General features: G+C 43.9%; 1 protein-coding gene across 5 annotated transcripts in view; it reads left to right on the top strand.

Moving 5' to 3' along the window:
- Nucleotides 1–23787, top strand: part of PIGN (phosphatidylinositol glycan anchor biosynthesis class N) — a 76634-nt gene extending 52847 nt beyond the window's left edge. For 4 of the 5 annotated variants that reach the window (XM_024580356.4, XM_053912842.2, XM_045187871.3 and 1 more), the window contains 8 exons: nt 1434–1536; nt 3174–3260; nt 5975–6030; nt 6599–6674; nt 9061–9134; nt 10542–10584; nt 12793–12845; nt 23479–23787. In XM_024580356.4, coding sequence (XP_024436124.2) covers nt 1434–1536; nt 3174–3260; nt 5975–6030; nt 6599–6674; nt 9061–9134; nt 10542–10584; nt 12793–12845; nt 23479–23602 — 616 coding nt within the window. In that variant the 3' untranslated portion in view covers nt 23603–23787. Of the gene's footprint in view, nt 1–1433; nt 1537–3173; nt 3261–5974; nt 6031–6598; nt 6675–9060; nt 9135–10541; nt 10585–12792; nt 12846–14410; nt 14701–23478 lie in introns of those variants that run through there. The other variant, XM_053912841.2, reaches the window with a different exon arrangement.
- Nucleotides 23788–24253: the final 466 nt, after the last annotated feature.

Below are 24253 nucleotides of genomic sequence, written 5' to 3'. Positions count from 1 at the left end.
GCTATAGCTTCGTATAACTTTCTGCACTTGCCAAATGAATGGTATTTTCTCGTGAGTGTGTCATCTCCCCATCCTTGGGCATTCTGAGTCTTATATCACAAGTGCCTGTGTTCCTTTCTCCAACCGAAAGCTTCCCTTCTGCCCGGTCTTCAGTGTCTTCGTTCTGTGACCCACGGTAGAGCTTAAAGCATTTTGTTTCTTTCTCGAGTTTAGAAAATGGTACCATATGGAAGGAACAGAGTTCAACAGTTGAAAAAGTTGAAAGAAAATAAAAAGTTTTTAGGTTTGGGTTGGTTTATTTGACTGTTTTGTAACTTCCAACTAGGTAAGTAAGTCACTCACTCAACAAACACTTGTGAGCCGGGCCTGCAGGCCGGCCAGACTGACAGAGAGGTCGGGCAAACCAGCAGGGAGTGCACCGGCGGAAGCGGGATTAAATGGGGTTAAACAAAGTTGTGCGCACTGCACCCTCTAGAGTGTTTGGGGGATTGCAGAGGTGGGACCCTTGTCCCAGACTAAGGCAGAGAGGACAAGAAAGGCTTCTGTCACTGGGTCATCGCCCAAGCGTGTCTCCTATGTCCACATCACACTGCAGCCTAGACAGAGGTGTGTCCGCAGCCACCTGTGGAGCGAAGGTGGCTTCTGGCTCTCCCTTCAGTCAACAGGACTGCAACACTCAGGTGGGGACTGTAGTGCAGTGTCTAAGTACGTTCTCAGGGCCTTCCCAGAAGTGACAGTATCGGGGTGTAGTATCTGAATGTATTTGAGAGTCTCAATACATAGTGTTTGATCGCCTTCCAGAAGGTGTTTTCTGCCTGTACGGAAAAGGTGAGATTTCTTCTTTCAGTACACTGTTGTCAGCATTATTATTTTTTTAATCTTGGATAAATCTGGTAAGTGAATATAGTTTCTCCCTATGGTTTTAATTTCTGTATCAGTTATCGAAAGGTCAAACATATTTTTATGGATCTATTGGCTCTTTTTCTGTTGTTTTTGAGAGTTTTCTGTTCTCGTATGGCAGCCATATTTTTAAAAAGTCGGGAGCACTGTGTCCCGTTCTTTCTGTACGTATAGTAATGATCTTAACTCGGGGGCTGCCTTCTTACCTGTGCCTTGGTATTTTCTTTTTGTGTGTTGTCATTTACTTATGAATTATTTTTAAGTATCTACTATCTTAAACACATCATGATCTCAAGACTATACATCTCAAAAAAAATGGTGTTGGAGTTGATATTTAAATGTTACTTTTCTTTCCTACTTTCTTCTTCTGGAAAACATAGAAAATTTAAATTTTGTGATATTGTGCCTTAGAAGTATTATCAGGATTGTTTTAATTTTGAAAAAGCCCTCTCAGTATAAATTTGCTTTTTCATTTGTTTAACGTTTTTCCCTTTCATTTCTGCCTTCCCTCTTTCACCCCACCCGTCCTGTAGGTACGAAGCTCTCTTTCCACTAGTGTTGTCGTGTTTGATGTTTGTCTGGATACACATGGAACAAGAAAACCTGCAACAATCTGGTGTCTCCTGTAAGCCGAAGGTAACTCGTCAAAGTCATTGTTGCATTTATTTGAGAATATTCAAGTGTTCTCCATTCCATAAGGAAGTTGCACTGTTATTTCATCAAAACTTCTACTTAAAATTTTATGCTATTTAAGCCACTAGTAATTAAGTTAATAATTAAGCTAAACAATTAGTTTGTTAGGAATTTTTTAACATAACAGAAAAGCACAATTTATTTTTTTATAGGCATTACATGGAATAGGCTTTTCTTAAGGATTATTTGAAAATTACTGTTGTAAAAAAAGTTAATATAGGTGAAGGAATGGAGGAGAAGGAGTGTTCTTTATCTTACTTTCCTCTATCTTTACATCTGAGAATATTTATGTTGTCACAAATCAACTAATGAATTTGATTATAAGGTGCCATTATGTTCCCTGTGTTGTTTTTCTCTTTCTAGTCATCCAAACCCCAAATGTTCATGCTGTCACCTTAGTGATTGTGGCCTCAGACCAAGTTCATTCACCACAGTGTGCTTTGAATTGACCGAGAGCCAATCAGAGTTGAAGGACACCTTTGTTATCCTGAGAGAGAGTTAAATGGATGTCTCTTGCCTTTATTTTAGTACCAAGGTCATTATGAGAAATTGGTGATAGAATATTTACAATTTTATTGAGGTCTGATAAAATGAATATTACAGAAAAACTCTCTCATAATTGATTTATCCTTAACTGGTTCCAGTTGAGTTTAAAGAGAGTAATTGATAATTTAGAATAATGTATTTCAATAAAAAGAAACTTTATTGAAGTATATTGAATAATTATTGGTTTTTAACATTCAGTCCTGGAATATTAAAACAATATATTTTGATCAGATTTAAGTAAATGGTCAGGCTGTCCTCAATATCAAATATTAAAAACTTTAACATTAAATAAATATTAAAAACTTTAATATTAAATATAAAAGTGAGGCTCATTGGGTCATTTTTAAGTTCTATATTTTAACTGAAAACAGGTCTTCCTTTTTCCAGAAAAGAGTATTAAAGCACCCTAAGAACCTACTGAACAATTTAATTACATGGGGAGTGGGGGTGGGGGCAGTCTCCCTTTAAACTTACCCATGACACTTGGGGGTGGGGTTGGGAGGGATCAAGCAAGAGTGCACCCATCTTGGAATTGAGTGACTTTCTATTTTACTAAAGACAGAAGTATTTCACTTTTTTATAAAGAGGAAATGATTTCTCTACAGATAGAACTAACAGAAGAACAAAGAAACAGATAAATACTCAATTTCATCTTGCTTTTTGGTATCATGCCATACCCAGGCTTGAGGAGATCGGGACCTTCTGAGCAGTCAGGCCTCAGGAAAGTGAAGAACTATGTTGGGATTTAAAAGTGAAGCATTTCTATAGGCTGAGAAAAAGCTCAGTTCTCACTCTTATTGCACAGACAGCAATACTGCAGTTCTGTTCAGTATCTCTTTAGCAACATACTTTATTTTTTGGCAGACTTTATCAAGGTGTGATGAAGCTATAGGAAAAGATTCATTGCTGATTTTTTGGTTGTTGATACACAGTATCTTTCCAGCAGTTGTAGCGTACGTAGACTGTAATTTTGCCTTTGGGGGCAGACGTAAGTAAGTGCCGCCGCGCACCCTTATACTTCCTGTTGCTCACAGGTCAGCAGCCTCCGGTTCTGCTGCAGCACGGACGTAACCCAGTTTCGACAGCTCTGTCCGGATGACGTCCGAAGGGCCTTTTTCCTCGTATCCTTCGTTTGGGCTTTTAAGTTGCTGCGGCCTCCCACCTAATGGAGTAAGAACACAGGGAAGGTGTTTCTGCCCGTCACCTAATAGTGGTATTTCCTGGGAGGACATTTAACCCCCCTCTCAACCGTAATTTTCTCATAGTTTACATTTTTTAAAAACTTTGAAACTACAGAAAAGCATAAAGAATGACATAAATATATGTGTGTGTATTTCTACCATCCAGAATATTAACAGTTAATATTTTGTCACACATGTCATACTTTTTAAAAAATATTAAAACATTTTAGCTAAAGTCAAAGTCTCCCAGTGCCAGACTGATCCCCCTCGCCCAGGGGAGACCACTGTTGGGGGTTTGGTTCTGTGTGTGTGTGTGTGTGTGTGTGTGTGTGTGAGTTAACTTATACTACACTCGTGTCACAGCTGTGTCACAGGGTGTGGTCACTTCTGAGGGGTATTGTGCGAAAGTTATTGGAATTGGAAGTTTGAAAGACTGGAGGGCAGAATAAAGTCTCGCTTCAGGAAGGCTGGCTGACCAGCTTTAAGAACTCATGGGGAGGTGTTTCCTTTGAACTCAGCATTGTGCAGCAGCGGACCTGACAGGGCCCGAAATAAATGAGCTCATGCTCTGGTCTACCTCCTGCTTTGACTCTCAATTTCACCTTCTCTCTCTCTCTCTTTTTTTTTTTTTTTTGCAGGCTCCTTCCACTCAGCATATATGAATAAAAAACACTTCTTTCCTTGAATCCTGCATCCCCCTCAATTGTCACTTTATCTTGTCTTTTCTGTTTCTTTCCAAGCTGCTTGAAAGAAAAATCTGTGACTGCTGCTAGCATTTCCTCCCCATTCATGTACTATATCCTCAGGCCCGGCACAGTGCCTGGCACACGGCAGTGTGGCACACGGCGGCGTGGCACACGGTAGCACTATGAATACTTGTCAGGCGTCCTCTGTGCAAGCTGTCCTCTCAGCGGTCGGCAGGGCTCCCCGCGGGCACACGGTCGAATCTGTTCAGTTTTACTTAACCACTCGATAGCATTCACCTCCATTGATTTCTCTCTCTCTCTTCCCTTGGTTTCCAGGATGTGATCCAGGTTCTCCTCTTAGCTTTTTGTATCATCTCTATTCTCCTTCACTTAAACTCACTCTTCCTTTGTCTGATCTTGAGATGTTTTTCTCCAAGCTCTATCATTAGCCTTCTCCTTCTACCGTACCTGCATAACGCCATCCTCTCCCACAGCTTTGCCCACCACTCCTGTGAACACAACTCTGAGATCTGTTACTTTTCCAGCCTTGACCCCTCTCCTGACCTCAACAGCCATGTTTCCAACATTCTGCTAGATCTGTGTCCCAAACTGACTAGTAACTGCCCCCCTTTCCAAGGTTGCTCCCTGGTAGGCCTCACTGCTACTGCATTGCCATGTTCCTCACCACCCAAGCCATTCAGCTCATTGTCATTTTTAATGGCTCCGTGTCCAGTTCGGAAGTCCCACTGGCTCTCCTCACTCTCCATTTCCACTCCCACTGTACCAGTTCAGCCTTCACTGTCCCTGCCATGGACTATGCAATAGCTTCCTAATTGGACTTCCTGCCTCTTAATTGTCTATCTCTCCAATGCAAATAACACTGTCACTGGTATTATTTCTATAGCATTCACCTAAAATGTTTGCTGGCTCCTCATTGTCTCCACGATTAAGTTCAAGGCTTTTCATAAATGTGTCACCAGTCTATATGTCCTGCTTCATCTTTCACTGAATATTCTTCAGCGAACCCTAAGCTTTTATCACATCTGTTTACAATGTCTTGACTATGTCATTTATTTTCCCACTGTTTATCTTACAGTGCCTCTCATACACTCCTACATATCACCATAATCTTAGTCACCATCTGGGCTCTTGGAGACTATTCATACTCTTGGTGCCAAGCTCCGCCTCTGATAAACACCAGACAGTGAGTGTTGGCTGGGTAGTCGATTGGTTGAATGGATGAAACCATGGGTACATTTAAGGCTCGAGTCACCAACTCAAATACCACTTTTTCAGTGAAAGTTGTCATGATTCATACTTCCTTTTTAGTGTTTCACACCACTTTTGTGTATGTGTCTGTAACAATAAAATAGCTGACATTTATCGAGCCCTTTCACGGGCCAGGCGCTGTGTAAGTACTTTACTAGCAGGGAGTTCTTAGACACCAATAGGGTTAATACCTACTTTTCATTTCTGGACTTATACAAATGTAAATTTAGGGAGTATCAAAAAGAGCCGACATTTTCTCATGTCCCGTCTCTACTGAATGATTGTAAAACATGATACTTATTTCTTTGTGTGGGGGACAGACAGCAAGTGTATGTGACCTGAAAGTGTCTGCCACGTGCACTAGGCCTACATTCTCTGTTCGCAAAAGTCACTAGTGGCCACCTACCGATACATAATTATGTCAGAGAAGAGGGGAACATCATCTTCCCAAAGTGACTGGTGACAAGTGAGGGTGACCTCCCAGGCCTCATTGTTCTTAGTACGTTGCTTCCTCAGTCTGGTTCTCTCCAAATGCATTGCTAAGAAAATAAATGGGACATTCATTTATAGCAATTTGTGATCAAATGTACAAGTCAGAAAACAAATTACCCTCATAGTAGAAAAGGCATATCTTTTCTAAGTGAAAAAGTTGTTTATATAAATTCTGTCTTGTTTTGGCATTTCCTTAACTCTTTTTAGGTTTTCTTCTTAGTGACAGCATTTTTTGGAACTGGAAATATAGCTTCTATTAACAGGTAATTTTAAATAAAAATTATATATATATATATATATATACATATATACACACACACACACACACACATATATATGTGTATATATCTCTCCCAAAAGTAATACATTTGGGATTTTTGTACTTGCTTTTTATACTGAAGGAGATATTTTGGAGATTGGTATGTATCAGCACATATACACTGACCTCATTCATTTTATTTATTTTTTAATTATTTTTTTTGTCCTCACCCAAGAGCATGCCTAGATAGGGGAGGGAGGAAGAGGGAGAGAAACATCGATTGGTTTCCTCTGGTACACGCCCTGTAAAATGCAGACATGTGCCCTGACCGGGAATCGAACCTACAACCTTTTGGTTTATGGGACAGCGCTCCAACCAACTTGAGCCACACTAGCCAGGGCTTATTACCTTATTCATTTTAGTTGTTTCATAATGTTCCTTGATACAATGTATGCTTTGTGTTTTCGTAAGTATAGGTTTCAGGAAATTCATTTAAACATCCTTTTTTGGAGACATTCTCTTAAAGTTACAGTGTGAATTCTAAAATTCTTTCTTGTATGTTGCTTCCTTAGCTTTGATCTTGCCTCCGTCTACTGCTTTCTGACCGTGTTCAATCCTTTTATTATGGGAGCTCTGATGTTGTGGAAGGTCAGTTTTCTTATTTTCTTAAGATACTGGTTAATATGATGAACTCACTGTAACATTAAGATTATGTAACTTTATGTGACATTAAGATTATATATATTCTTTGTGACAAAGTCAAAGAGCATGGAAAGAAGATAGCTTCTCAGACACTGCGGAATGGGAGGTAGGACCATCTAGCCTTTGTTCTACAATATAAACTAATCTTTTTGCTTTACTCTGAAGCTCACTAACTTCAGAAGAGCAAGGGTTCTGTGTCAGTCCTCGGAGTGCTGTCAAAGGTGGTTAAAGCCTGTGGGAAGTGCAGTACCGATCAGAACTGCGTAAGGTTCCCCCAACCCACGTTCCCAGCCATGAGACTGTCCACGTGTTATAATCTTCTCTCATAATCCGTGTACCTAGAATTGATTCCTTCATTCAATAAATAAGTCAGCTGCTTACATTCAGGAACACGCCAGGCACTGCCTAAGGATACCAATGTAATGACCAATGATTGGCTCATCAGTGGTTCATACCCTCCTGGGGAATTTAATTCATGTGCTTTCCTTTCTTCTCCAGGGTCATTATGCTTGTCTCAGTCCCTCCACCATAGCGCCTGGCACATTTTACGTAGTCAGTTCAGTCCTCCCTTGGAATCCGAGGGGGGTTGGTTCCAGGACACCCCTGCCTCGGATACCAAAATCCATGGCCCTTAGTGGAAGGTGGACTATGTTGTGATATTCACATATAGCCCACACATGTCCTCTTGATTAATTTAATTATCTCTAGGTTATTTATAATACCTAATACAATGGAAATGCTATGTAGTTTGTTGTTATAACGCTTTATTTAGGGAATAATGACAAAAATGTCTACATTTTCAGCACAGATGTAACCATTGTAGGCCTAACTGCATAGTACACATCAGCAATAACGGAACTTTTTTCCCCCAAATATTTTCAACCCATGGTCAGTTGTATTTGTGGATACAGAGGGCCAACTGTACATATTTGCTTGAATAAAGTAACTAATATCTGCCAAAAAGCTGATTACATTTTGTTCAGATCACAGAAGTAATATTAAAAGTATGTATCTCTTCATAGGGTTAATGCCACTTTTGTTACTGCACTAACACAAATGTAAGTTTAAGAAATGTTAAAAAGATGTTCATTATCTCATGTTCTGTTCGCTAGTGGATCATTTCAGAACACGTATCACTTCCTTAATCTCAATTTACATTTTTTGTAGTGGTAGTTTTTTTTCTCAGTCTATTAAAGACTGTGGGTCTTTAATTAAACACAAGAAAAAAAGAAAGAAAAACAAAAGTTTTGATTAGAATGCTAGATCTTTGACCTCTCTCCTAATTCAGTGAGCTTTACTGACAATATACTTGATGACTTCTTTTGCCTGATGTGGCTGGAAGTGGAGGTCCGCCTGAACTTCATTCTCGTCATACACCCTTCACTTGAAAACGAATCTTATGCAGTCTTTTTAGAAATTCTTACTTAAAAAAAAAATAATAATAAAAATAAATAAATAAAAATTCTTACTTAGTTATTTTTAGAGAGAGGGGAAGGAAGGGAGTGAGAGAGGGAGAGAAACATTGATCAGTTGCCTTTCGCACGCTCCCAACTGGGGCCCTGGCCCACAACCCAGGCCTGTGCCCTGAACAGGAACCGAACTGGCAGCCTTTCAGTTTGCAGGATGATGCTCCAACCCACTGAGCCACGCTGGCCAGCGCCTTATGCAATTTTGAACATTTATTTTCTATATCTTCTCTCCTCTTTTTAAAATTTCAAGTATATATATATATTTTTTAATTGGTCATTGGAAAGCAGTATTGCAAAATATTATCAGTGTTAGCTCTGGATTATGGATTTTCAACCACTATAAATTTTATTATACTTTTTGTGGTTTTCTTGCAAATTTTTTTTACAATGAGTATGAATTTTATAAACACAAATAGATTAGTATTAAAATAAAACAACCAAAAGCAACGGTAAAGCAGCTAAGTCATGTTTATGGAGTTGTGGTATCAAATAAGCAGATGGGTTCAGGGATCTGCGAATCAAAGTATAAGGCTCCAGAGTTTATTTGATTTGGCCATTCTGTGCCTTTCATACCCTCTTGGAATCATTTGAATATGGTCGTTAATACGAGTCAGAGGAACAAAAGTTTGTAACAGGTTTATTTGGAATGTGTGTTATTGCTTATGCTACATGTGCTCCGATGTGGGTTTTAGGATCAGCTCCCCTGTTCTGCACGTCATTGGTGTCGTGGCTGCGTTTCAGCGTTTACTTTTCACTGAGAGAAGATTCATTCGAGGAACTGACACATTTCTATGAACAGAATGGTATTTCAAAAAGCTTTTCAGGTGCTTCAGCAAGGCATCATTTGTTGTTCTTTTAAACAGATTTTAATCCCCTTTGTTCTTGTGATGTGCGCTTTTGAAGCCGTTCAGCTAACCACCCAGTTATCATCGAAAAGGTGAGGGGAGCGTGTGAGAGCCACTGGGTTTGCCACTTTTTGGAAATGAGAGCAAGCATTTGAGGGTATTTCATATGACTGCCGTTAAGGCACTGTGACATAGATTGTTTGTTAGAAAAATTAGGAAAAAAAAACTTCGCCCTTTAACCAGAGTTCAGTTTCACTAGAGGAAGTCAGTAGGTCTGAGCCTCTAGGAGACAGATGTGCCTTCCCAGCCTTGACATGTTGTTAGACTCCTATTCGAGCTAGTGAAGAGCCGCCTGACAAACCAGGAAGACCCAAACGTTCAGTTACCACAGTGAGCAACTCGTATGTCACAGATGTCTCGGCGCCTGCACAGCAAACGAGGGCTATCACCCTAACCGTTGCGGGGGGGCTTATTTCTTAAACATGCATTAGATGAATGCGTTAAGATTATTTCACTTGGCATGTTTTAAAATCAGCTATTCTAAATGTCAGTAATATACGTAGTTTCTCAGTCGTGATTTCTACGCATTTGACAAATGAAATGGAAAGTATTCTTTCTGAGTTCGGGGGAGTTTCTGGAGTAGTCAGTCTTAAGCAGTGGAGCCTCTGGAAGAGAAGCTGTCAACTCCACTGTTTTTTTTAGTAGAGTTGCTTCTACTGAAAAACTGCCTCATCAGCACTGGACTTAACAGCCTCTCTGAAAGATACTTGAGATAAATATGAGATTTCTTAGCAGTTCAGTTATAATTGAATCAAACTGGCATATTCAATGCTGAAAGTAACTAATATTAGCATAGATTTGCATGTTCTTCTTGATGAGTTTAAGCTTGAACTGGGTTCAGCATGTTATGCATGTGCCATAATAAAGAACAGATTTTTTTCCCAGTTTAAAAATAGTAGAAATCTGTTTTTTATTTTAATTTTGTATATTGTTCAGGATATTTACATAAATTTAACATTGAAAGCATTTTACCTTGTCAGTATCACATAAAAGATACCTAGATACAATAAAAATCTGGTAACGGTATTTTTGCACTTATTAATGGATGCATTTTTAGAAGAGATTTTAATTAATGTTTAAACGAAAAGAGCTGGGAACATAAGGAATGAGGAGTAGAAGGCTCATCAAAATGTGTCTGTGCATGTATACATGTGTTTGTGTTTGTGTGTGTGCACGCCAACACCTTGATCTTGGACTTGGCCTCCAGGAGACAGAGACAGAGAGAGACAGACAGAGATGGATTTGCTGTTCCACTTATTTATGCACTCACTGGTGGCTTCTTGTATGTGCCCTGGCGGGAGATTGAGCCCGCGACCTTGGTGTATCGGGACAGTGCTCTAACCAGCTGAGCTACCCGGCCAGGGCTCATTTTTATTTTAATGTATTTTAAAAATATGCCTGTTGTATTATATGTGTAATTTTTGTTTATTTTTTTCCAGTCTTTTTCTCATGGTTCTCATCATATCAGACATTATGGCTTTGGTAAGACATTATTGGATATTCAATATAAATACGATTGAGAAGCTAGGTGCTGAGTTAATTTAATCAAGATAAATAAGAGTGCAGTTCTGTATGTGAAATCTTTAGATACTGAGCTATACGTGCTGGAATCACTCACACACATAAACGAGTTTGTTTCTATATGACTTGGGCAGTAAGAGTGCTCTTGTTATGGTGTCAAAAGTCTTCCTTCATTCGAATCTGTCATTTTATACCTAGTCCTCTGTGGTGCATTGGTTGGGAATGAACTTCCATAGGAAGTTAACAGAAAAGCTAACTTTAGATTTAGGTAATACATTATTTTCCTACTTCAAAATTTTTTTAAACCCTTTTCTCAGATTGAAAAAGAAAGGAAATTTATTTTAAACCCTTTTCTCAGATAGGGAGGAAGGAGCAGAAGGAAAGAGCAAGTAGAGCTTTTTAAGTGGGAAGTTGTGAATTTTACACCTGCAAGTTCAGGGGGTTCCCAGAACTACCCTTGGGCTTGATAACTCACTAGATGGACTCACAGAACTCACTGGAGACTGTGACATTCACAGGTATGGTTTCTTCCAGGGAAGGGAAGCAGACTAAGACCCGCCACAGAAAGAGATGCAGAGGGCAGAGTCCAGGAGGGGCCCGATGCGGAGCTCTGGTCGTCTTCTCCCTGTAGAGCTAGGGCGGCATTACCCTTCCAGGATCTGTGTGCAACTAGACAGAGTACTGCCAGCCCCGGTCACCAGGCCCTTGGGGTCCAGATGTTGCTGGGGCTTAATAGCATATTGTTCCCATGGCTGACCTTTGATCTCCAGTCCTTATAGAGGTAGAATTGATAACGTGGTCTGAACCCCCACGAAAGTCACATTATTAGACTGTTCAGTGACCAAGGCCACCCAGGCAAAAGATTCCTTTTCAGGTGTGGCAGTCCAAGGGCCCAGAAGTCACCTCTCAGTAGCTGAGGGCAAAAGACAGACCCCTCTTGGGGTACAGTTAATTCTTCTCTGCACAGCAGCCTGTGCGAGAACTAATCAGAGACAGCAGTTACGGCACCTTCTCACGTCAGACTCCTAGTCGTTTGATTTAGATGAGAGCGTTTTCGTGTTGTACGGAACTGGGCATTCAGTGCAGGCAGACCACGGAGATCCCGTGGGTTGGTTCAGTTCCAGACCACCACCGGAAGTCGAGCATTACGATAAAGTGAGTCATAATCCTTTTGCCGGTGGAGGCCCTCTTGTCTTCAGTTTATTTAAGAAAAGAACGCACACACTATCTGTGAATAAATAGATAGAGTAAAATAAAGCAAAGTGTAATAAAACAAGGCATGCCTGTATATTTCTGAAATTGACCACACATAACACTAGGACAAATCAGCTTTCAGTTTTGCTCACAAAGTGTCAAATAGGCAAGATGTTCATGGAAGAGAATTCAAATTTTCAGACTTCAGAGTCAGATGGCTTCATTTAACTTGGAAAGTGATCTGTGTCTGGCGTCATCTCTCACCTGTCCATCCTGTTTTCTCTACCCCAGCCACACCTGGGACCTGCCAAGCTCTACCTGGACCATTGACATTTATAAAGTTTACTCCCTCTGTCAGAAACAGACTTCTCACAGCTCCCCGGTCTCCTCTTTTGTCTGACTCGCACTTTTCACTTGGATTTTCAGACTTTTTATTGGGGCAACCTTCCCTTACAGCCCAGGCGGGGTGTGTGCCCCTTCCTCTGGGCCCCCACCATGGCCTGTGTGTTCTGCGGGTGCGCTCATTACATACACGTGCGTACCTGGTACCTTCACCGGGTCACTCATTAGATTATAACATCCTGAAACCAGGACCTAACACAGTGATTGGCACAAAGCGAGAGGTCAGTCTTCTCCCTGTCATTTGTTGATGAATGGATGCTGTGGCTTCTTTTCACTGAGGGCTTTGTATAGTGCCTTGTTTTAAAGTTAGTTTTCTTTATTTCTCGTTGTTCACAAATTTCACTTTTCTGTCGATTTGATTGAATGGTAATGCTATTTTTAGCTTCGAGATTATTGCACACTTTAGCCCAAGCAAAAATTTCATTAAAGGGCATATTCTTACTGTTTCCAATATTGTAGTAGCTCTGAGGGGTCAGAAATCTGAAACACGTAATCCTAAAACAGCGTTGTATTTTGACTGAATCTAAACAGCCTTTGTTTTTCATAGAACCATGTTTTGTTTTGTTTTTACAGCATTTTTTCTTCTTGGTCAAGGATTATGGCAGCTGGCTTGATATTGGAACAAGGTATAGTATATATTCACACAGAAATTCTTAAGCATACAGGAAAAAAGTAAATAAATACCTTAGTAGAGAAGACGCCAATTTGATTTTTGAGGTAAGCATAGCAAGTGGCAATTATTTTAAGCCTCTGGAAGTGAGACCCATATCTCCAGTTCTTGGCATTGACCCGTTAGCAAATGTTTTCTCAGGATGATGTGTTCACAGGTGTTAAGTGTGGAGAGGTCTGCAAGACAGCGGGAGGGACGTTGCCCGAGTCTGGGTGCACTCCGCAGTCTGTCCTTGTTGTCTCTCCATCTCGCTTTAGAGAAATGAAGCCGTTCCGGTTATAGTGTGAATTTTACCTGGCGGTTTAAATTGCAGGGATCATTATCCACCTCCTAGAGCCCGTAATGTGGGAGCACTTCAACATGGGTGCCTGCGCCATCGCTAGCTATGTACACGGGATGGTCTGAGTGAAAAGCCGGGTTCCTCTTCATTGTGATTTCAGTGTCAGTGATTGCCGTAGTCTGATACACTTCTTCTCTGTAAGAAGAAGAAAGCACACTTGATCCTTCTGCTGCTCTGTTTTCAGATGCATTGGAACACAGGATATATTTTTGTAGACTCATTTTATTTCATTTAGTCAATATTTATTCCGGTCTTGTGTTGCCAGGAATTGTGTGGGTCTGAGTGAGACACTCGGTGTTACACGGTCTGTCGTTGCTTCCTACCTCGTAGGCAGCTCTCGGCTTGTACTGCCTTGTCATTTACATCCACGTCTGCCTCCCCCGTCTGATGTGAATCTCCTCCATTCTGTATGTGCTAGGCACCTAGAAGGTACTCCATAGATCATGGGTTTTGGTTTCATCACTCCTAAGTTTTGATGTTTCCTCGCCAGGCCTCCGATCCCGCTGTCCAAGCAGATAGTGGGCCAAGGTGTGGGCGTTAGAGCATAGCACCTGGGATCGAACCATTTCTGTTCTTTAGCTGCAAGGCCATCAGGAAGTGATTTCATCTCTCTAATCTCTCCCCTGCTTCTCATAGTCACTTCGAATGAATTAATCCAGGTAAAGCACTTAGCACAGTGCTTGGCATTTAATAAGCTTCAATAAATGGAAGCTATTATTGGCATTATTCTGTGGTTCTATTTTTATCCTTCATAGTGTTTCTTACATTTGCCATACCTCTCCTTACTCTTTCCATAATTTGCTTAATTTATATTCACTTTAAACACAGGTCAGAATTTGGTTTGAAAAGTGCCCTAGTAAAATACAGCATTTTTGCATGTGAGACATTTTTATTTTTAATTGCGGTAAAATAGACGTAATGTAAACTTTACCACTGTAACCTTTTTAAAATGTACAACGTGGCGGCATTCAGTACATTCACGTTGCTGTGCAGCCATCACCGCCGTCCATCTCCAGGACACCTCCCTTCGCGCCCCACTGAGACTCTGCCCATTGAACGGTGACTCCCGTTCCCCCGTCCACCGTTCTTTCCATCTCTGTGAACTGGACTGCCCCAGGTTGCCTTACACATGAAATTACACAGCGTTTGACCCTTCGTGACTGCACTCTTTTCCTCAACAGAATGTCCTCAAGGTTCGTCCGTGTTCTGTCACGTGCCAGAGTTTCCTTTTGACAGCTGGAAAATACGCCGTTGTGTGTGCCCACTGATGGACGCTTGGCTTGCTTCGACCTTTTCGGCTGTTACGAGTAAAGCTCCTGTGGACATGGATGTGAGGCTTTTGATGGCAGAATTCTCTATTGACTTGGCTCTAAATAAGTGCCAGGGAATAAAGAGGATATGATTTTCATATGTAAATGTGCATCATTAATTTCTGTACAGCCTCACTAATTTATATACCACAAATGAAGAATTTTACTTTCTCTGATTAGCTTGAGGCTTCTCTTTACCTGGCAAATTTGTTCTTCAAACTACAAATTTTACTGTTATTACCAGTAACAACACATATAAAGCACAAAGCATTTTTAAATATCCATGATCTAAATTCAATCCAGCAAATATGGACTGATTACCAGCTGTATGTAGGGGAGTTGCTGGGAATGAAGAACACAGCCTGCGGTTCTCAGGGAGCTCCAGGCTGGAGGAGGAACTGGATTCATGAGCAGGCAGTGGGAGGGGTTCTGGGGGTGTCTCTTAGGTGCTATGGGGACATTAGTCAAGGCACCTACCTCAGCCTTGCAGGGTAAGGGAAGACTTGTCAAGGAGGGACAGATTAAACACTGCAGAGGTGGGGGGTCTAGAAGAGCACTGCGGGTCAGGAGATGTAGGGAGACCGTGTAGAGTGAGAAATTAGGAAGATCTAAAGTGGCACCGTAAGGAAACACTGATATTTCAAGACAGAACAAGAAATAATGGAAATGAGACTGCAAAGGTGACCAGAAAGGCAGCAGGACACCAGGTGAGCATAGCATTGTGGACATAAAAGGAGCATTTCAGGAAGGAGAGAAGTGCTCCAATGTCACAGGAAGACAAAGTAGGAAAAGACGGAGAGGGGTGCTAGGTAGCCAGGCTTGGCCGGGAACGTTGCCATGGTGGGCTTTCATAGCAGGTTGCCGCGCTGAATCAGATCGATCGATTTCCGGGTGAGGACTGCAGGCCAGAGATCATCATTTTTCTCCTCCCTACCAAGACCCCAATAAAATAAACAAGCCCAGCACAAGTGAAAGGGTGGAAGAAGAAACGTCAGCAAGTGCGAGTGCAACAACTTCCTAGAAGATGGATAACCAGAGCGAGGCAGCAGCCGCTGCCAAAGGGAAGGGGGGCCCAGAGCTCCCGACTCAGTCACACTGGCATAGGGAGGTTGGGGGAGGGCAGACAGGATTCACCGCCTGTCTGTGGTCTGACTGGTGGTCATCAGCAGGCTCTGCACAGCCTGCCTCCTCCCTCCTTCAGCCCCGTGTTACTGCCAGGGAAAAGCCAAAGGACACCTGTAAAGGGGCCAGGGAACAAAGGCCTGGGATGAGTTTCCCTCCTATGATGATACATGTGGCCCCACTCAGAGTAAAGCTGCTCCCCATTCCAGCACCTGCGGCCACCTTCGACCCTTAGCCCGAAGGGCAATGGCAGGTGCCCCTCCTGTTCACCCTGAAACGTGACATAGCAATTTCTGTCACATACATACGATGTACAGCAGCCATCCTATTTGTGGGTGAGAGACCTACAAGGAAGAGCGACTCCTTATGGCGCAGCCATTCCATGACTGTTTACCCAATTGCAGGCAAAACATATGTTCAGAGAAAGACGTGTACAGGAATTTTCACAGCAGCTTTATTCATAATAGCGAAAATGTGGAAGCAACCCAGGTGTTCGTCAGCACGTGAGTGGATAAACGAATTGTGCTATTTCCATACAATGGAATACTACTTACCGTTAAAACGAGCTGAATGACTGTTGAACTCAGCTACATGCATGAATCTCAGAAATTTTATATTGAGTGAAAGAAGCCAGGTACAAAAGAGGACGTAATGTATTATTACTCCATAAAATGCCAGAATAGACAGAATTAATCTACAGTCACGGGAAGCTCGTCAGTGGTTGCAAATACTTTCTCCTATAGGCTGCCTTTTTCCTCTGTTAATCGTGTCCTTTGATGCACAGGAGTTTTTAATTTTGATATAGTCTTATTTTTGTTACCTGTGCAAGCCATTGCAAAGCTTGCATTTAACACCTACTATGATGGTGTTCTTGCCCCTTGTATGGTACCTCCAGTTCCTTCATACAACTATTATGGGAATGAAGTGTTCACTCGAGAAGAGATACCAGCAAAAACAGAGATTGCAGAGGCGTAAAGCAGAGCGTGAGCAGCATTCTGACCAAGGGAGGCAGCGTGAGCACTAGTGCCGTGGCCGAGAAGGCCGTGACAGTCCCCCTCTGCCGTACAGGCCACGAGAAGGGTCAGCGCCTGTGTCAGTGCTTTGTTGACTTACCATACAGACAATGAATGCCAGACAGGGTCGAAACTGCTGTAGAAACATTTCGTGGTAATAATTTTTTTATGAGGGAGCTGCCCTCCACCTACTCTGACCGTATGTCTGGGGTCACCTGGAACATTCCTGGTTTATGCCTGTTGTCCTGGTGTATTCATTACACCCTCATGTACACAACATTTCAGATCCGGAGTGGGTGGGATGATGATAAAGGCATGGCTAGTTAGTAAGTTTTGTGAGACCTCAGTTTATCCAAGTCCCACAGGCGAGATGCGGCACTTGCCCAGATAGACTTCCCGAAGGCTGCTGCCATAGAGGGTTTCCGAGTGCAGTTCTGCTCGTCAGGCTGCGGGCAGTGCAGCGAGCCAGCCTGCATAGATTCCCCACGTGCTCTCCTGGTCATCCCCGCCGGAACAGCTCCCTGCCCTGCTGGGTGTTTCGTTCGCCTGCCTCCTCCTGCACTGTCCCAAAGGTGCCTGCCCAGGAAGGGAGGGTGGTTGCAGAAGGCAGGGCAGGGGTGGAGAAACGAAGTGAGACCCGCTTGAGTGAACTGAACTTTCTAAAGGGAATAGCCCCAGTTCCTGCTGCTGCTCTTGCTGGTGAGTTAGAATTCTAGAGCCTTCCCTTTGCACCGTGTCCTGCACAGCAGTCAGGGCGCACACCGCCGCAGTGAGCCACGCAGTGCAGGTCTCAGGTCGGTTGGGGTCCGTGCATCTCCATGAGCATCTAACTGATTGCCAGGGAGCGGCTTGGATAATGGGGGGGGGGGGGGGAATATGCTTTAAAATTCCAAACTACAGCACCATGTAATGCCATTTACACATATCAAAACTCTATTATACTTCTTCCTGCTTTTTATTTGTGAGAGTGTTGCTTTTAAGTTTTGGCATTCTAATTACTCCTGTGCAGATGTGTATTTGAAAAGCTGAGGCGCCCTTGTCACATGGCAGACACTATTAAACTCGCTGGCAGCATCCCTCGGTGGGAGCCAGGGTGACCCGAACTGGGCTCTTGCACTCGTCTCCCTTCGTGACCAATTTTATCTCTGGACACCTGTGTGTTAGTGACACAGTTCCTAGCGACAGCCATTTGACGCCCGCCTCTCCCAGCGATGGAAAGCTGTCCTGTTGTCCTTACTAATACATCGCTTCGTAAAAACGGAAATGGCGAGAACGTGTCCCAGAATTTGGGAGAGGAATGGGAGCGCGCCCGTCCCGTGACAGCGGTCTGGCACGTGTCTGGCATGTTCATAGTGTCGGTGTGGTGTGTGTTCAAGGTCAGCGGGTGATCAAGGCAGCTCTGAGAGATTCCTCAGCTAGAAGACCGCGGTGCGGGGCAGGAGACAGCATATCTATTTATGGGTGTGGTCCAATAGGCCTCAAATGCACCTCCAGAGCAGATTTTAGCAGAATGAACTTGAGACTCGCACAGGGGCAGGTGCAATCAGTGTGGTCAGCTGAAACGGGGGCACAGCTTCGGTGTTTTCTAGAGAAGCTGTGGCCCCAGGTCGTCTTGTAACGGCCGCAAAGCGGCTTTGGGCTGAGGGAGCTGTAATGAGTGGTTTTTTTCTTTTGCTCTTTACGCTGTCTTCATTCATGGCAGGTCATAAACTTTACAGAGTCGTGCCTTTTATGTGGCACACTGACATTTTTTAAACTAGAGAAAAAAGTCTTCGAGGTAATTTTCCTAACTCTAAAAGCAGTTAAATTTATGTTCTAAATGTATCTGTTCGGAGGTGAACTGCAGTTTGATGGATAGCGGTGCTGATTTGGACTTCACCTGTGTTCCTCCTGCACTGTTGTTGTGCCTATTAAAATACAAATGACAGCTGAAATTCCTCTTTAGACATAATGAAAACTTATGACTGTGCTCAATAACGTGTTAATATCCTCCTAAACGTAATTACTAAGTACCATGAAATATCTGTACTCTCACAGTGAATACTGAGCTTTATTTAAATCAATGATTCTCCACCTTTTCTTCCCCAGTACATCTGACAAATACAACCTGCTTCTACTGCCCAGTCCCCCGACTGGGGACAATACAGTCAACCTTTTATCACGTGCAGGTTGCAGACACATGCCTGGTGACTCTGTGTGCCCCTCCACAGCCAGACCCCGTCTCTCTAGCATCACACATGGGCACCTTGAGAACTGCTGATTTAGATGATTTCAAATAGTCGTGGGGGGAGAGGGGGAACCCCCGAAAGCATTTCAAGTTGAAATGCGGTGCTCCTTTAACTCTGCTGTGCTGAGATGACACCAGACTTGACTGATGGAAATTATGACGAGCTGAACGCCTTATGGCTCAATTGCACGAAGACGATGAGCTTTACAACTGTCCTGCCAGTGGTGTTAACGTAAATGAGCCAAGAACCATCAGTGCAGGCCATTGTGTGGAGATGAGCGAGCTGCGGCTTTTATAAACAGCCTTCCGCTGGATTGAGGGTACGTCACCCACTGGTTCCACAAAGCGGTTTGTTAAGAGGTCATGGTATTTAATATTTTGAAATAATTTAAAATAGTAAAAGTGGTAAAAGGCCTAAAAGCAATATCAAATTTAACAATAAAAATCTGCTAGAATGTAGTCTTTTTTAAAAAGCTTTATTGAGGTTAATTTACCTATCAAAATTCATCATTTTAAGGTTATGAATGATTTAGCTGATTTTTAAAAATCAAGTCAGTGTTTTTCAGCAAATTTCTGGAGTTGCGCAATCTAGTGTTTGAGCACTTTCATCCCCCCCCCTCAAAATTCCCCTGTGCCTGATACAGCCTACCCTCGCTCTCATTCCCAGCCCCAGGTAACCACCAATCTGCTTTCTGTCTCGACAGGTTTGCCTGATTCTCGACACTTCAGTAAAATCAGTCATACAGTGTGTAGTCGTTTGCATTTTGCTGCCTCTTCGTTTAGCGTAGTGAGTTCTGGCATTTATTTTTAATGCCGCGTCTATCAGTACCTTCTTCCTTTTCATCGCTGAACGGCGTCCCAGGGTGTGGATCTGCCGTGTTCTGTTCACTTTCCACAGTGTACTCTTTCACAGTCCTCCCGGCTGTGCTCCATCCACCTGGCCCCTGGCCGCCTGGCCTGGTCTTCCCCACGAGCCCAGGTCGGGTACTTTTCCAGGATTTGACCCTTAAGGCTCTACATTGGGCCATTTGCCTGCCCTCCCTTACTCATCACACCTCTGACTCCAAGCGTCGGCCCCTGGGATGGGGAGTAAACCTTCCTAGAATACGAAGTCGTGACCATGAGTCCACCTTATTGGATTAAGGATTTTGATCTCAGGAACCGGTATAGGTTTTGAAATATCCTGCGAGAAACAGAAATGGAACAGAGTTGAATATTTGTGATTGCAGCCTAAGAGTTCTATGGCCAAACCTACCGTAATTTGTAAATAGCACACACACAGAAATGTGCCAAAAGCTTATTACAGAAAACATCCAAGCACACAGGAAAAGATAAGCCACCCATAATTCAGTGTCTCAGAACCTCTGTCCGACGTGTCGGTGTACATCCTTTTAGCCCTAATTATGTGCAGACACACACAGTACGAGGTTTTTTTGGTAACTGGGCTGTCTGTAATGACCATTTCCGCCATGTCACTGAACACTTCTGAACACACAGAGGTGGTTGTGACTAGGGGGGCGTGAGGGGAAACGTGGTGGGGAGTTCAGAAAGACAGGCCATCGGTGTCACTTATGGCCTCAAAGGCCATTGTAAGGAATTGGGAATTTATTCCAAGTGTAAGGAGGCGTGTTAGGCACCTGAGCGGTGAAGTGTTTGGTACGCTGTGCATTTTGAAACCACACTCCGGCCCTAGTGTGCAGACCATAGCGCAGGTATCACAGGGACCAAGAGAGGGAGCGGGGAGGTTGGCTGAGAGGCCGCAGTCTGTCTGAGCTACAGGTGATGGCAGCTTGGCCTACGGGCGCCATTCAAAACGGTGACAAGAGGCTGGGTGTGCAAATACTCTGAAGAAGGTCACCAGGATTTGTTGATGGACTGGACGTGCGGGGAGATGAAAACAGTCAAGGGCGGCCCCAGGTTTTCTGTATCTTGAATAACCAAGTGGATGGTGAAGCCATTTCCAGAAATGCAGAAGGTTCTGGTGTGGAAGAAGGTGCGGGAGATCAAGAGCTCCATTTTGGACGTGCCAAATTTGAAATGCCTGGCGTTAGGCTGGTTCCATGGGATCTTGGGAAGGTGTTTTGGTTGTAGGATGAGAGAAATGGCACATCTGTGTGGTGGGAGAGACGCTCGCGCCTGGGGGGGGGGGGTAGCTGCAGGAGGAAAGCCCTAAGTAGGAAAGTGGGGGTGGGGCCCGAAACAGAGGGGAGGTTTGTGTGAGGCAGGGTCAGGGCTGGGGGGAATCGGGACATGGACGTGGTGCGTTAGTAGGTGTGAGGTGAGAGGTTCTCTCTCTTTGCTCTCTCAGTATTTTCTCAATAAAATAAGTCAGGTCACCTCCATAGAGGGGAGGAAGGTGACAGAACTCTGAGAAGACAGGACGGTAAGTGCTCTGACTGGGAGGCTGGGAACACGGACTCACAGGTGTGCGGTTGGGGGCCGACCGGAAGCAAGTCGTGCCTGTGCCCGAGTGTGAAGCGAGCCCCCCGAGCAGCGGGCCTTCTGGTGGTCCCTTCGCAGCCGTGGGGCCAGGGCCTTCTGTTCCCCTCCACGGCTCCGACCGTCCCTTCTGATGGCAGCATGACAGTCATCTTCGTGTCTTAGTGTCTTGTAGGGCTGGTTTTACTTCATGTTGGTAGAGACTCTCCTAGTTTCTTTAATCACTTGGGGATTTTTCCTTTTTTTAGCACTTAATTTTGATTATGTTTATGATATCTGTTTTAGGGGAGTCTGATTTTAGTCCTGATTTAATCTGCCAGGATAACATACAACAGAAGTTTCTCTGATTTCCTTTCATTATACCTTAATGGCTTTAATAGTTCATTTAGCAAATATGGATTGAAGGCCCGCCCGGCCTTGCATTGGCCCTTGGCGGCGCAGTGGGGAGAGAAAGACAGACCGTCACCCCGTCCCTGGACCTGCAGTCCGGGGCAGAGGGCACAAGTCCAGGATCCTGTTGCGTTACTTTTACAGTGAAAACAAAAGTTTCAGAAGTCTGTCTTAATGTTAATACTTGTTTAGCAATTAAGGATCGGATTTTATTGTTTTCTTTTTAGGTCAGGAGCCTGCCCTAGACCAGACCCTGATTTCTAACAGAACTAGTTCTGGTTTCTGGTTTTTATTAGCCAACTCTTCTTTTCTCCTTTGAATTTACTTTATAAGATGAACCTAGAGAAACATCCCAGATAAGAAGGTCCTAACCGGTGCCTTCCCAAAGGCGAGCTTACCAAACTAGCACTTTTCCGTTGGCGGCTCTGGCTTAAAGGCTGTAACAATACCAAAACTGAAAACCAAACCCGCTCAGAGTAAGAGGCCCTTCTTTCCTGGCCCGGGATGCGGAGCGGTGGAGGCTTGCCTATGGGCAACTACCCGGCAGCATGCCGAGCTTGGCTTCGTTTGGCCTAGGCCAGCAGCTGACATTGGGATTGGATTTATTGAAAAGGAGGGGGGAGACTGGCTAGCCACCTTCCCTTTTCCCTTAATCTCCCAGTGGCTCTAGGTAATCTGCTTGTTTACTCACACCCAACAATCACCCTGTCAACTGTGGGAAGACACATCCCCAGGGGCTTGTCCTGGGAGCCACTCCTGGGGAGGGGCTTCTGTCACCAGCACTGTGAGGACTCCTGTTTGCTGTGGGTGGAGGCAAGGATAGGGAAGAAAATATGGCCTCCCTCCATCCAGCCAGCCCAGTTTCAGGCCTGCTAAATCATTCTCCCTCCTTCATTGAAGGATGTAAAACAGGTGAATCTGTCACAAAGGTAGACAGTTGAATGTAACTCTGGTAGGCACTATAAATAAATAATGTGCCGATCTGCACCAGTATCGGTGCGGGAAGCCTCTGCTTTATTCTGTGTTTGTCAGATCTATACCCTCCATTTCTTCCCATGCTTCTCCATTTATCATCAAACCATGTTGGGTATATAGACGGTACAATTTCTGTGTTTAAAAAGACCGACTGAACATTTACTATCGCTGATAGACAAGAAACGCCGCTGGGTAATTTTAAGAGTATTCATTATTCTAAAAAGAAGGTTAGGGAGACATTCTCTCTGACTCTGAGATTAATAAAGACATGTGGGTTCTTTTTCCCCCTTTGTTTGGATTCCTTGACTAGAACCTTTGACTTTGCTGCATTTGAGTTTGAGCAACATTCTTCTCTGGTGAGGCTGGCAGTCCTGTCAGCGTTCTCACTGACGTCAGGGTGGGGAATGGCATGCTCCGAAATGTCAGAACATTCACCTGTGGACGTGCTGAGTCTGGACTTGGCCCAGGGGCCCAAGAATTAGGGACACTTTACTTTTCTAAAAGCTAGAGTTTGAAATGCAGTTCTGTTGGTAACAAAGACACAGTCACTGCTAACACCAGTCAGACATTTTCATAACGTACTGCAGTTTTACTTACGTTCGTCACTGTTTCCTTAACAAATGTGTTTTTAACATTTCGATGCCTCTTTCGAGACCGCTGGCACGCTTTGGAATTCTCTGCCCTTGCGCGCACATCGAGCAGCGTTGTTTAGAGGGACCAAGGCTCGTCCTCCAGTGTGTCCTGCCCCCGTAACCTCTGCCTCTCCTTCGCAGCATCAGCCACTATGTCATCGTCATGGTCATGACCACCGTCCTCGTGCTCCTCAACGCCCTAGCCCAGCTGCTCACCGCCAGGAGGCTCAGACTGTGCGGCAGGCCCAAAAGCCATCTCATCTGACGTCGCTGGAGCCCCCCGTCAGCGTCTGGACCCTGCTTCTCAGGGCCCTTTCCCACTGCAGGCTTACCGCGGACTCGCAGGAAGACGGGTACTGACTGCCGTGTGGCGTATTCTGCCCCTGCAGAGAGAATGTCGTGTGGAGTTATGGGTTTACTGGTTGTCTGGAATAAAGGGGCTTCCACTTTCTTTCGGTTCTGCGTGTGTCGGGTAGTGCTGATGTCTGTGGGGAAGCTCTCTCCACGTTCATTTTTCCCTTGAGCTGGGAGCTCTTCTTCCTCACGTCTCTGAGCACCTGCCATAATCGTCCCCAGCTGTGTGGCTCCCCGTATGCGCAGAGGAGAAGGCTCCTGGGGGCGTTTCTGATCACGTTCAAAGTCAACCCGACAGCTGAACTAGAAGGAAATCCCCAGGTGGCACCATAAATACTCACCAAGTCTCAGAACTGGTTTTGCCATAGTTGGGACTGCTAAACACTAGCTCTAGAAAGACCATCAGGATGTGTTACTCAAATTTACAGAGGCTTCTGGAGGAAAAGACCTGTTTGCAGTTGTTCATCATTTTTCTTAAGACGAATGTATCTTAGTGCTGTTTCTGGGGTTTTCGTAGCCAACCACCTAAATGCAGGTTTGACCTATTCTTTTTTTATTTCTG

The sequence above is a fragment of the Desmodus rotundus genome, chromosome 10 (assembly GCF_022682495.2).
Source record: "Desmodus rotundus isolate HL8 chromosome 10, HLdesRot8A.1, whole genome shotgun sequence".
Classification (NCBI taxonomy): Eukaryota; Metazoa; Chordata; class Mammalia; order Chiroptera; family Phyllostomidae; genus Desmodus; species Desmodus rotundus.
The sequence above is the reverse complement of the archived record's forward strand: the minus strand, read 5'-3'. Positions and strand labels throughout refer to the sequence as shown.